The sequence below is a fragment of the Nipponia nippon genome, unplaced genomic scaffold (genome assembly GCF_047370975.1).
Source record: "Nipponia nippon isolate SJK-2023a ecotype South Korea unplaced genomic scaffold, ASM4737097v1 scaffold_13, whole genome shotgun sequence".
Taxonomy (NCBI): Eukaryota; Metazoa; Chordata; class Aves; order Pelecaniformes; family Threskiornithidae; genus Nipponia; species Nipponia nippon.
Window position 1 is genome coordinate 1,367,476 of NW_028262324.1, and position 12,653 is coordinate 1,380,128.

General features: G+C 57.3%; 1 protein-coding gene across 1 annotated transcript in view; it reads right to left on the reverse strand.

Annotated features, from left to right (window-relative positions):
- The window catches only part of RBPJL (recombination signal binding protein for immunoglobulin kappa J region like), a 21,147-nt gene continuing 8,494 nt past the window's right edge, over nt 1–12,653 (reverse strand). Inside the window, exons 3-12 of the mRNA XM_087749614.1 lie at nt 6,104–6,229; nt 4,393–4,463; nt 4,018–4,133; nt 2,969–3,143; nt 2,430–2,567; nt 1,758–1,867; nt 1,526–1,666; nt 1,007–1,162; nt 670–773; nt 1–274 (exon numbers count right to left, since the gene is read on the reverse strand). Of these exons, the coding sequence (XP_087605740.1) occupies nt 1–274; nt 670–773; nt 1,007–1,162; nt 1,526–1,666; nt 1,758–1,867; nt 2,430–2,567; nt 2,969–3,143; nt 4,018–4,133; nt 4,393–4,463; nt 6,104–6,229 (1,411 nt within the window). The remainder of the gene's footprint in view (nt 275–669; nt 774–1,006; nt 1,163–1,525; nt 1,667–1,757; nt 1,868–2,429; nt 2,568–2,968; nt 3,144–4,017; nt 4,134–4,392; nt 4,464–6,103; nt 6,230–12,653) is intronic.

A 12,653-nucleotide genomic window follows, 5' to 3' on the forward strand; every position in this document is an offset into this window, starting at 1 on the left:
CTAGCTCTGCATGAAGAGGTGGAAGTTGGTCCTGGTGAACTCCTGATGGATGCTGTCAAGTAATTTGTCTGAGTCCTGGGGGACATCCGAGAGGACCTGCTGCCCTGGGATGAAGCTCTGCTCTGGGGTGTAGGTGAACGTGAAAGAGCTGGAGTAGATGAGGCCATCGTCCCTGATCAGCAGGAGCGGGACCGTGATGGGGTATCGCAGCCACCTCCAGTCACTGCCGAAGGCAGAGATGTCAGGGACGACGCACATGAGGGACTTGGGGCTCCTGGGAACAGCGCAGGAGAGGAAAACATGGATCAGCCCGGGGGGCCTGGCACAGGAGCGGCTGGCGGTGAGTGCCGACACGTCTCCTCCAGCCCGGAGCTCAGCGTGCAGCCTCCAGCTGGTTTCCCCTCTCCTCCCCAGTGTTTTGCTCCTCCCTGCCAGGGTTGCTTGCTTGTTTGCAGCCCCCAAGGTCCCCATGTCCCTCACCCACTGCTATCCCCATACTGTGTCCAGAGCCAGCAGGCACTGCCTCTCCTTGCAATGCTCATGCTTGGTCCCGCAGAATGGGCAGCGCAAGTGCCCCTGTCCCCAAGGTCGGCAGCCACGTCCCTCCCAGCGCTGCCCAAACCCAATTGCCATTCCCTGCCTGCTCCCCGGCCCCCTCAGCCGCGTTACCTGTACATCGTCTCTGCTTCCACATCTCCGAACCAGACCTTGAGGTGTGCGTGGAAATATTCCCCCTGCACCTCCAGCATGGCCACGTCCCCGCCGCCCGTGAGCTGTGACGGGCAGACCGTGCGGCAGTGTTACGCGGTGGAATGAGCCAGACTCCTCCCGCAGGATGCTCTGCCCGGGTGTCCCATCCCCATCGCAGCAGTCCAGACCCGGGCATTCCCACACCATCCCAAAACTGGGAGTCACCGAGCATGGGTGCAAGGCCTCAGCAGCAGGAGCGGCAACAGAGGCAGGTGATGGAAAGGCCGGGGTGGCTGGCGGCCAGCACTGTGCCTACCTGCAGGGCAGTGATGAGTGGCACGGGGCTGACGGGCTCGCGGACGCAGGCCAGGCTCTCACTGAAGGTGTACTCCACTGTCTCAGTGCCGATGATGGTCCAGCAGGAGCCGTCGTTCAGCAGCTCCCGGTTGGCTTCCTTCGGGCAGGGAGATGCCTGCGGAGAGTGTCACAGCTCCAGACACGCCGCAGCGAGGACAGCAGGGGACCGGGGCCAGGACGCCTGGCTTCTACCCACGATATCTCAGTTCCAGCAAGTGACTCAGTGCCTCCACTTCACTCACTGGGAAACGGAGATCATGATGCCTTTGCAAAGACCTTGGTGACGATGTCCCCACCAAAGTAGGCAAGCCAGAGGCAGATGGCTTTGCAGTGATTCTGACCTTAATTTGGACAAAACCCCCCTTCGCTGGAAGACCCCTCCCGGTGACATGTTCCCCAGACACTGGCAACACCGAGGAGCTTGGAGAGAGGACGGGGAGGACCCCAGGAGTCCTCACTCCTCCTCACGCTGCTGTACCTGGAACTGGATCACTTTCTCTGTGGAGAGACACAGGTACATGCGGTCGCTGCCCTGGAACTGGAAGGCGCATTTGTGGAGCTGGGAGATGGGCTCATCCACATCCAGCATGGCGTACTGCTTCGTCACCTTCCGGATGATCTGCGGGGCGGCGGCATCGTCCCAGGGGTGGTACCCATCGCTCAGAGCAGCCAGGTCCACGTGCCTGACACCCGCAGGGATGGAGGCTTACCAGGGGAGGCAGGGTGACGCCGGTGGCCGTGCAGACGAGCTGGACCACGGAGCCGTAGCGGATATACCCTTCCTGCAGGGGGAACTCGCTCCAGGTGCAGCGCTCGTCGGCTTGCGGGAAGGAGACGGGCAGAGTCACCGCCCTGAGCGGCCGGGGAGCCGGTCAGCATACACTGCCTTGCTACATGAAGGTCTGGCCATGCTCCCAGTGCTTTCTTACTGCTTTCTCTGCTCTGCAGGTGCTTGCTGCTTGGAGAGACCACTGCTCCCTGTGAGCCTAGCACGGGAGAGCGGGACTGGGATGCAGTATGTCGCCGGGACGCCGCCGGAGGCAGCGTGGGCAGGGATGCTCTGGGCTCTGGCCCCTTCCAGGCAAGTTACTTGCGTGGATTCGTGAGCCTCCAAACCAGTACAACTCTTGCTGCCCCATTCGCAGCCTGTGTGCTCTCAGGGCATGATGCCAGCCCTCAAGGCCGGTGGGAAACAGCCATCGGCTCCAGAGATACACCAGGAACACCAGGCAGAGGTGCGATCTGAGCCAGGTTCCCGCATCCCCAGGCTAATTCCCACCCCTTCCACCCCCAAGAACTGGCTTTGCAGGAGGGGAGAGCCAGGGCTGGAGGCAGCCCGCCCTGGGCATGGCCGGCGCCAGCGGTCCCGCGAGGCTTCTTACCCAGGTGGAGGGTGAAGGCTGCCCACTGCCTGGCGCTGGCGATGAAGGCTCCCCCCTCGACAGAGAGGTAGCGGGTGCTGACGGTCTGGGAGCGCAGGCGGTTGAAGAGGGAGACTTTGGAGCCCGAGGAGATGCAGACTGTTGGAGAGGTGGTTGTGTTAGCGCTTGCCAGGTCCACGTGTGGCTTGAACTATGGCTGTTGTGAAGCCAAGGGAGGACAAGTCCTGGTTACTGGTAACCAGCCCAGCAGGAACCAGCACCCTCCTGGCTGCCTTTCTCTGTGAGTGCCAGCCCAGCTGGGCTTTTCAAAGTCCACAGAGTGGGGACCACATTGGCATCAAGGCATTGCACGTTGTTGTGGGTGAACCCTTCAGAAAAGACACATCAGTGTGCCCAGATACAATCCCCCTCTTTTGGGGCTGCCCGTGGGCTTTGGGTCCAGCCTGGACCACTCCGGAGCCAAGCTGCAAGCGCTCAGAGAGCATCCCACCCTGGGCTCGCGCCCGCTTTCCTCCCCGCAGAGCCATCCCCGTACGCACGGTCCGTGTTCTTCAGCGACTGCTTCTTCTGCGAGGGCTTGGAGATGACCTTGATCAGCTTGCTGTGGAAGGTGCCGATCTCCTGCCCGTTGCTGAAGAAGAGCTTCAGGACCAGGCGGAAATGCTTGCGCTTGTCCGCATCCGAGATGTACAGCGCCTTGGCGCAGCCGAAGCCCTGCCAAGGGCAGAGAGGGGCTGCCAGCAGCTCCAGCCCCGCCCCGTCAGCCTTCCTCGCCCTCCTCGCCCTCCTCACCCTCCTCGCTGCCCCGCACGGACATAATAGCACCCTTTCAAAGAGCCCCGGGTTCATTTAAAGGGGGAAACGACCGGAGATGTTATTACAGGTGGAATGACGAGCTGGGGATCGGCAGAGGCTTTATTTACACTGGGGGCAGAGAATTCCTCATGGAAATGAATGTTCACGTGTGATTTATCCCACATAACATGAGAAATCGCCCTGGGTTTATGGTTTCCCCGCCGTCCTGGCTGATACGCTGTGCCTTAGCAGCAATGCAAGCACTGCAAACAAAGGCTCTTTCTGTAAGGTTTCTGGGCCGACTCAGACCCCGTCACTTCGGGGACCCCAGATAACGCTTTTTCTTCTACCAAAAGATGCCAGAGCTCTGCTGAAGCTCTTGAACTTTGGGATCAGTCGGGGTTTTTTAGCTATTTATCTGGACGTGAAATACCGCGCTTTCATTTTGTGATAAGCGGCAGTGCTGCTCATTGGGAGAAGGTACCGGGGCTGAGGAGCTGTGCAAATTTCGGCGGCTTGCCTGCCGCAGGGCTGTCGACCTGCAAAGATGATGCCGAAGACAGACGAGGCTCTTTGCAAGGCAGGGGAGCCTGCCCGGCTGCTCGGGCTGCTGCCTGTGCCACAACAGGGAGGCAGCGCAGGAGCGGGGAGCGATGGCCAGGAATGCCATCCCGAGGAAGGGGATGATGCGACATCCCAGGGCGTGGGGTGACGGCAGGGACAGCCCAGCCCACGCGTGACCAGGGTCCCCATGGGGTGCCACCGCATGGCCCCGGGGAGCATCAGGCTTTACCTTCGCGTCCGGCTGCTCCTCGAAGCTGAGCTTCTGGGTCTCCATCAGGCTGCTGCCCATGCTGTCCAGCCCCATGTACCCGCACACCCGAAACCCCTCCTCTCCCAGGTCCCTGGCTGGAAGAGACGGGGAGAAGCACCCTCCAGCCCCCGCGCAGGCACAGGCATGGGCTCGGCTCCTCCTGGTGCGGTGGGTCGGCCCAGGCTCTAGCCCTCCCCAGGTCTGGACTGCAGAGGGCTCAGCCTCGAGGGGGAAAGTTTGGGGGGCAAAGAAAAAATAAACTGGGTCACTCTCCCCTTTGTGGAGGCGGAGGGCAGCTCTCCGTGACGTGGGAAGGGAGGGAGGAGAGGGCCAGGGCTGCTGCCCAGTGCTTACCTTTTATCTGCTCCTGTTTTAACTTCCATCCCGGCCCGCTCAGGTAGACGCAAGGTGGGGGGCAGAAAAACCTGCAGAGACAAGAGGACATTTTCTTACTGCACTTCAGCATCCAGAAAGGGTGCTCAGGGGTGCCAGGACGGCTGCGCTGAGAGCGGAGACCTTCACTCAGGGCTCACCGGCACCGGGAGCAGGCCCGCACCCTGGGAGGTATGTGGTGCCGCAGCGAGGGGCTGGGGACCCCCGGGCTGGGGGGCACGGGCAGGGCCGGCCCGAGGAATCAGGCTCTGCTGAAGCAGCTGCCTCAGCCCCTCCGCCCTGCACTGGTTGCCTCCAGCCACAGCGTCCGGGTGGCTGCCAGATCTATTGGTGCCGCTGGTGGCCACAAGCCCGTCGGCCGTAGGACGGCCCCGGGAGGGGAGGACGGGGCACCTCGGCCCCCTCCTGCCCGGACCCAAGGGCGGATCGGGCCCCCTGCCTCTGCCCGCCTGCCGTGTGGGAGTTTCGGCATGTCGGGAACAGAGTTTGCATTCACAGCCAGATTTGGAGCCCAACGCAAATAAATCTATAGCCAGGGTTTTGGAAACCTATTTTCCTGTGTTTTATTTGGGTTTCCACTGTCTTTGCACTTGTGTGAATGGTGCAAATTCATCCTCTATTGATCCTGGGTAAAGCGCTAGCAGAGAAAACACCAGTGCAGGGGGGTGGATATTTCAGAGCCCTAAAGTCCTGCATACGGGTTTATTTAAACAAGTCATCCACAGCACAGGCCCCTGACTCCCATCATGAAGGAAAACGGCACCAGCACCTTTAAACTTAAAGATGGGAGCTCTGTGCTGCTTTTTTTCTCCCTCTCCAGACCTGGCATCTGATTTTCATGCTCATCCCTTGCATGGGGTCCGGAGCAGGGGGAGGAGGCTGTTCTGAAAGCTCAGCGATACGGGGGCTTCCCTCCCGGCTGGGAGACCCCGTCCCCAAAGAAAACCTTTGCCCGTGGAGCAGCAGCCCCCGGCAGGAGGCTGGATGCGATGAGGACTTTGTAGGCCCAGCTTAGAGCTGTCTCCTGGGGTCGCTGGCGCCTGGGTGCGGTTATGCCTTAGAGGCAGAGCTCATCGCCTCACAGCTACACCACACTCGGTAATAACGGAGGATTATTTATATCACAAGGATTAATGGAGGATTAATTATATTGCACTGCCACAGTCTGACATCACTGCCCAGGAGCAGCAATTTTGGAGATTCAAGCCAGAACCTCAAGGTGTTTTTGCAGTGCGAGAAAGATTTTCAAAAATAGCAGCTTTTTGGAGACCGCGGGCATTGATGAAAACGCCCCAGTCCCTGCTGTGGCCGTTCAGATTTTAAGACCAGATTTCCAGAGCACTTAAAACACTAACGTTTCCTCCTCTTCTTCTTCTTCTTCTTGAGTAGCTTATTTCCTTCTCTTACTTCATCTTTCTGATCTCCATTACATCATGGGAGGAACCTAACCATTGGGAATGTCGAACTGGGATGGATGCAGGTGGGGGGTTAATATCCTTAGTTCAAGACTAAACAGTAGTTTTAGATGCAAAGAGGTCATGAACGGATGGAGAGGAGATATATCGTCGTTTGCTTCACCAGCTTAAATCAGAGGAATCTAGCAAGGCTGAAATGGAGCTTTAGGTAGCTGGGTTTGGAAGTGGCTATCAGAGAAGCTGGGGCCGTCTCCTACCTTTTTTCATTGCCGTATGACTTCTGCGCGACCTTGGCGTGCAGTATCAGTACTGTCTGGTCTGCCGGCAGCTGCAGGTACCTCCGCACGCCGTCCCGAAGCAGGTCGGTCTGGTACGGGTTGGATCTACGAGACAGCGGTCCCCCAGCATTGTAACACCAGACCTGGGCTCCGCGCCGTGCCCTCCCGGCCCTGCGCTGAGCAGGGAGCCTGGAGCCCACTCCGTGACCGGCCTGATGGGTGGGGAAGGTGGAGAGGCTTTCCCACTGGAAAGCACTGGTGTTCAGAGAGCATCTCAGCTGCTCTAAGACCAGGGTTGGCACTGAAAAATATAAATTTGGCATAACTGAATAACTGTTTCATCAGCTTTCAATCAAACATGCGCAGGGCACTATGCTTATAGCTCTGAAACGTACATTTCTAAGACTTCCAGTCCCACACAACGGTGGCGGTGCCCTAATTGATTATGAATTTGGTTTTCCACCTGACGTGCTTGTTGCTGCGTGGCTTTTTGGTGAGTTGGGAAACGATGCTGCTGAGCCGTGAGTGCAGCTGGGGAGCTGTCAGGCAAGGAGGAGCTGCTCGTTGGCTTCTGCAGGGGCTGCTGGGTGAAAATAGTTGCATTTGTCTCTGAGACCGAAGAAGTGGGTGGTTTTGCTGATTCTTTCTGCTCTATTAACGAGAAGGAGTTCCCACGCACGCAGCATTTAACTCTGCTAACTTAGTAAGTTGGGCGTTAACCGGCTGGAGAGAGATGAGGTGGGTCTGAGCCCGAGGTGCCCTGCTCTGCCGCCTGGGACACGTGCAAGAACTGGGAGATGAGAGCGGGGAGACTTATGGGTGCCTACTGGGGAGACCTTTTGTGGCGCTGCCTTGCCTTCAGAGGAGGCAGGACTGCCCATCTGAAGAACATCAGCTCCTGCCCTACAAAAGCCCTTCGGCTGGATAGGAGGAAACCAGAGGAGAGGGAAGGGGTGCTGCCTGGGCAGGAGCCCCTCCTTGGCACATCTGCCCATGCTTGGGACGTGGCAGCTGGGCACACTCAGGAGAAATTGCTCCTGCCCAGGGAACCCAGCCTGGCTGGTTATGGAAAGGTCTTGACTTAAGCCTGAGGTTACTTATTCCATGTGCTGAGCTCCCTTGACTTGCTCCAAAGGGGTGTTCGTGTCTGCTGGTATTTGGACAATGGTCCTGTGTTTCTGCTCTGCATGCCCAGGGGATGGTTTTGGACCCACCTGGATGAGCATCAGACCCAAACCAGACCCAGCATCCTCAGGAGAGAGAAAGCTGTATGGGACCTGGCTGCAGGCTCTGGTTCTTGGCTCTCCCAAGGCTGCTGGGGGTCACGCACGACCTCTCCGCACAGCCATGGCCTCGCGTCGGAGACAGAGAGGAACAGCAGAGGCCAGAGAAGGCTGGGAAGCCCCAGCCCCAGCCGCAAACAGACTGCCGAGCCGCCAGGAGAACGCGGGGGATCGCTCGGAGGAGAAGCGGTGAGGGTGGGCGGCACCAGCCATGGCCACCCAGGGAAAGTCTTGCAAGAGGTACGCAGTGGAGCATCCCCATTAAAAACAGTCTCTCTTCCTCTTAAATGGGCTAGAAATGGAGAATTATTGAGGGCATAAACGATCGGGTGTGTGAAGAGAGGTAAATCTGGTCCTGCCGAGCACCCCAAGGCAGGCTGTGGTGAGCTCCTGCTGGGCTCGGAGGCCAGAGAAAGCTCCCAGGGAGAGAAGCAGCAACCACTGCCACCCCGAGCAGCCTTTTAGAAGAGTTCATCAGCCAGTTTTGCTCTTCCCAGTGCAACATGTGCATTTTAAAGAGGCTGTGCCCTTTGCAGCTTCTGGGACCCATGTTACAATTAGACTTTAACTTACATCCCTTCACTTCCAGCTTTCCCACGTTGTGGACGGAGCTGATGCTCTCCTGTTTGTGCGTGGAAGACAAACACATCTGCCATACAAGCAAATATTTACTCAGCATCTCCGCTGGGTGGTCCCACGGGAACCTGGTGCTTTGCACTCCACAGATTTTCCCGTCACTGCTGTGTTGGGTTATTAGCTGGGCAACATCATCTCCTGCCCTCCTTGTTCTCAATTCTTTACCCTAGACGTGCTAGCCGGATCGCCAGCAAGCATAAATCAACAGAGCTCTGCCAAAATCAGATTTACAGCCGGTGCCAGTGTCACCCACAGCATTAGCTGCCGCTCTGCATCTGAGAAGTGAACGGTTTATGGCAGCGGCAAGCCTGTGGCTGGCTGCAGAGCACGGCTCGCAGAGCACGGGCCACGGCCGAGCTCCGCTCCCGCGGCAGCCCCGGCGCTGCTGCTCAGCCACAGCTCTGCCCGGCCGGCGCTCGCAGCAAGCCCACCACAGCTCCTTTGCCAGGCAGACCCTGGGACCACCCTCAGTGGCTCCCGGGCCGAGGCCGGATCGGTCCCTCCGACCCTCCATCGCGGGGCTGGGAGACTCCTGCTCCAGCACGCTGAAGGTGAGCTTCACCAACCAGTATCCCACCAGTGCCCTCTCTAGGGTGAGTTACTTAGAAAGGCTGGAGTGAAGCTTTTCAGCAAAACTATCATCTACTGACTGGTTTATGTCTTTGGCCAGCCAAAGAGATCCTGTAAGAAAGTTATTTAATCTTTTTCCATAATGGCAACCCGCAGCTGTCTTGCTCCTTTGCTGCCAAGCAATAGTGTGATTTCAGCTTTCATCCGCCTTTGCTACCAAGCCCTTCATCTAAAAGCACCGTTTGGGAATCTCTCTGCAAAAGCCCTTTTTTTTTTACAGAACTAGTGATTGTGATCGGGGTAAATATGGAAAAGGCTGTCTGCTGGCCTGACCGTGGCAAGTCGTCTACACTAACACAACATGGTGAAAAATGAGTACTAAGCCTTGCTGGCTCTGTTCGGAGCATTTCGGCCTCAGTTGGTCAGAGACAACGGGCACAGAGCAGGGGAGAACCAGGCTGGGGGGGGTGAATTTTCTCCTGGGGAGTATTCAGTGCAAAAATGAGGAGCACAGCTTTGGGTCCTTGCTCACGTCTCAGCTGCAGGGACACAGGCTCCATCCCTGTGAGTGCCACCCCCCAGCACGCCCATCTGGGAAGCACCCGTCCCCGCGGAGCTGCAGGGCTGGGTGCTGCTGGAGGGAGCCTCTCCCACCAACGCATCGGCAGGACAAGGAGCAGCCCGGTGCTGAGGCCAGGCAGCGGCAGGGAGTGTTCAGGAGCAAATTGCCAAAACCTGTGGATTAAGACGTGTGCTGACAGCGTGGCCAGCAGTAACGCCGGCTCCGCAGAGCCTCCCGCGGCGCCGGCTCGGGGCAGGGCCAGGCTTGTGCCGCTATCGCTGCTCCCTGCCATCCGTACGTAATACCAGAGGCACGTGGGTTACTGCCCGGAGCTTGTTAAAGAGCCTTCTGGAATAGTTATCCACATGCTATTTACTGCTTAAAGTGGGAGCATGCATGCCAAAGGCAGGAAAACACCCGCGGTTCTTCAGATTTGATGTCTACCTGGAGGAATGACTACTGAGAAACCTGCTTTTCTTTTCTTTGTCTGTTCTCTGCAGCCATTGCCTTCCAAATTTGGGGGCTAAATTGTTTCAGTGACGCATTTCTGAACAGTGCTCCCCATTCTGCCCACCGAGGTGACCACCCAGCATCCATCATCTGGTTTAAATTTCCCTTCGGAGAGTCAAAGGGCTATTGCTAAAGCAGCTCAATATACCCACTTGGCTCCTTCTGGCACCTACAGCCTCCTCAGAGTTACAGGGAATTATTCACTCCTTCTGACATTTATTATATTAAATTATTAAAATGCTTTGATTGTAGTGCGGTGTTAGTTCAGTGTCATGTTAGCAGCACCGCACGGGCCAGGCTCTTACAGCTCACACTAAAAGCCTGTTTTTCAGAGCCTGAGGTCCCAGCTGGGACCCGCCGGCTCTCGCACACAGTCGGGCATTATGTGGGAGCGCGGGGAGCCACCCCCTTTCTCCTCCGCTGCTTTTGGTAAGCCTTTCCCCCTCCCTGCGCAGCCTGGCACCGCTCACCAGCGGGGCCGTTCCCTCGCCTCGGGTCAGGATGCGGCCCGGGAGAGGCTGCGAGCGCCGGGCCTCCGGGGTGGCTCTGCCCTGGCGTTGGAGGGGGGAGAGACCCAGGGCGCCCGTGGGGATCTGCCAGCCCTGCCCGGGTCGCTGCACCCTCTCCCATGGGAAAGGAAGCGGAAAAGGAGGAGTGCCCCGTGCGCTTTTCACCGGAGCCGCGGCCGGACCGTCGCCTGAAGGGCTGCTTCGTGCGGGCAGCCAGGGAGCCCAGGCAGGTGCTGAGAGGCTTTGGTAGGATCGGGCCCTGCAGTCACATCCCTGATTGTAGGAGGCTGATGTTCACCACCACAGCTGAAAATTAGCCCTCACCTTCCCAGCAGCGAGCGCGAGGGGCCTCAAGCAGCGCTTTGTCCTGCCTCCAGCTGGGAAACACGGTTTCTGCTGCCTCGGTCCCGGTGGGTCGGGCAGGGCTGTGCCTCGCCGGCTACCTCCCACCGCAGAGCGCCGCAGCTCGGGGCGCCGGGCCTCTCCGTGCGGGCTGCCGCCTCGGGGTGACCGCCCTGCCGCGGGCACGGCTCCCGCCTGCGTCGCGGACGGGCATAGCCCAAGCAAGGGGCCTTTTCAGCTCAGCCTTCCCCTGCCGCTGGGTTGCACGTCCCCGCTGCGACAGCCACGCTCGTGTGCAGGACCTGTCCTGGTCCCCACACCACCTCCCGCTCTGCGAGGGCAGATCGGGCTGGGAAGTCCCACAACACCCCGTGTGAGCACCCGTGGGTGACCGCAGGAGCAGAAAAAGCACGTTACGGGCACTGGGAGAAGCAAACCGCCTTCTGCCCTGCTGCCTTCCAGTTCGCCGACACTCACCGGCTCACTCTGAGGAGGAAGGGATCTGATTTTTTCGATCCACTGGGAATGAAAGTACTCAACTCAGGAGACCAGAACACAATCCCGCCAGCTATTGGTTAGGAACTGGGTCTTTAAATCAGCTCTTTGTACAAGAACCTGAATTCATGGTAACACTGTCCTGGAGTGCAGGGGCCGCTGAATTCAAGTGCGGAGATTTCGTTTGCTGCTTTTCCCCCGCAAAGGAGCTGCCGTTTGCCTCGCTCAGGAGACGGCTGCCCTGCAGCTTGCTGGGGCCCTGCTGCCACAGAGGGCAACTGTTCTTTCCCGGGCTTGGGGAAACCAAACGTCCTAATAAAAAATATCCATTTTAGAGGTCTGGGTTATATTTTGTGCAGAGCAGGGGAGCAAATGCCTGCAGTGCTCTTGGGTATGGAGTCAATGCAATGTTTATGCAAAAGGAAAAGCCATTAGAAATCACAGAAATGAGAAGCCTGCAGTTTCTGGCTTCCCTCATTTTTCAATACCTCCTTTAATCCAGACCAACCCAACCCACAAGCCCTTGTATATGCATGGATATTTATAAATCCTGTATTTTCCTCGCTGCACACACAAGTGAAATTCAGCCTTTTCTGGGTTTGGGGGATTCATCCACCACACCAAGGGCAAACACCAGCCGAGAACGGGGAGCACGGCAACGCTGCGGCGGTGAACGCTGGGGGGAGCGGGGCCAGCGGGGGTGGCCACCCCGGGCACGTTCCCGGCTGCCCTGCGCCTGCCCCAGCACCGCCAACACCCTCAAAATGCCCAAGTTTGATAACGCAGCATTGGCTCCTCTGCTAGAAAATTCAGATAACGTGGGGGATTTACTGGAGTCTCCTTTCTCTGTAGCTGATGTTAGTGCAGAGAGGAAGGCAGTGCTGTTAAAGCACTAAAACACGGTTCTGTGAAGGTGGGTCCTTCCACCACTAGGCTGAGGTAAGTAAGTGCTGAGAAGAGGTGGAGGGCTGGGAAGGTCTGTCCCAGGGTGCTCAGCCTCTGCTGATGATCTCCAGCGCTCCGGTTGGGCCCGTCTGGCGACCTTCTTGCTGGAAGCTCAACCTGAGGCTCTACAGCCCTCAGAGCTCTGGGCTGCAGCTCCCTGGTTCAAACCCACCTCCCTGCAGAGGCCCCTCACCTCCCAGGGCACTGTAGCTCAAATGGATATTAGGCTTGGACTCGCCTTTTTCCAGGACCTTCGGAGTATATGGGGCTCGCAGGTGTGCTCCCACAGCAGGGGAAGATGAAAGAAAGAAAAACGGGGGGGGGGGGGGGGGGGAGAAAAAAACGAAAAAAAGAAAAAGGAAAAAAGAAAAAAGGAAAAATAAAAAAGAAAAAAATGAGAAAAGGAAAAAAGAACAAAGAAAAAAGAAAAATAAAAAAGGAAAAAGAAAAAAGAAAAAAGGAAAAAGGAGACAAGGAAAAAAGAGAAAAGGAGAAAGGAAAAGAAAAAAGAAAAAATGAGAAAAGGAAAAAAGAAAAAAGGAAAAAGAAAAAAGAAACAAGAAAAAAGAGGGGGAAAAGAAAAAGGAAAAAAGAAAAAGAAAGAAAGAAAAAAGAAAAAGAAGAAAAAAGTAAAAAAGAGAAAAGGAGAAAAGGAAAAAAGGAAAAAGAAACAAGAA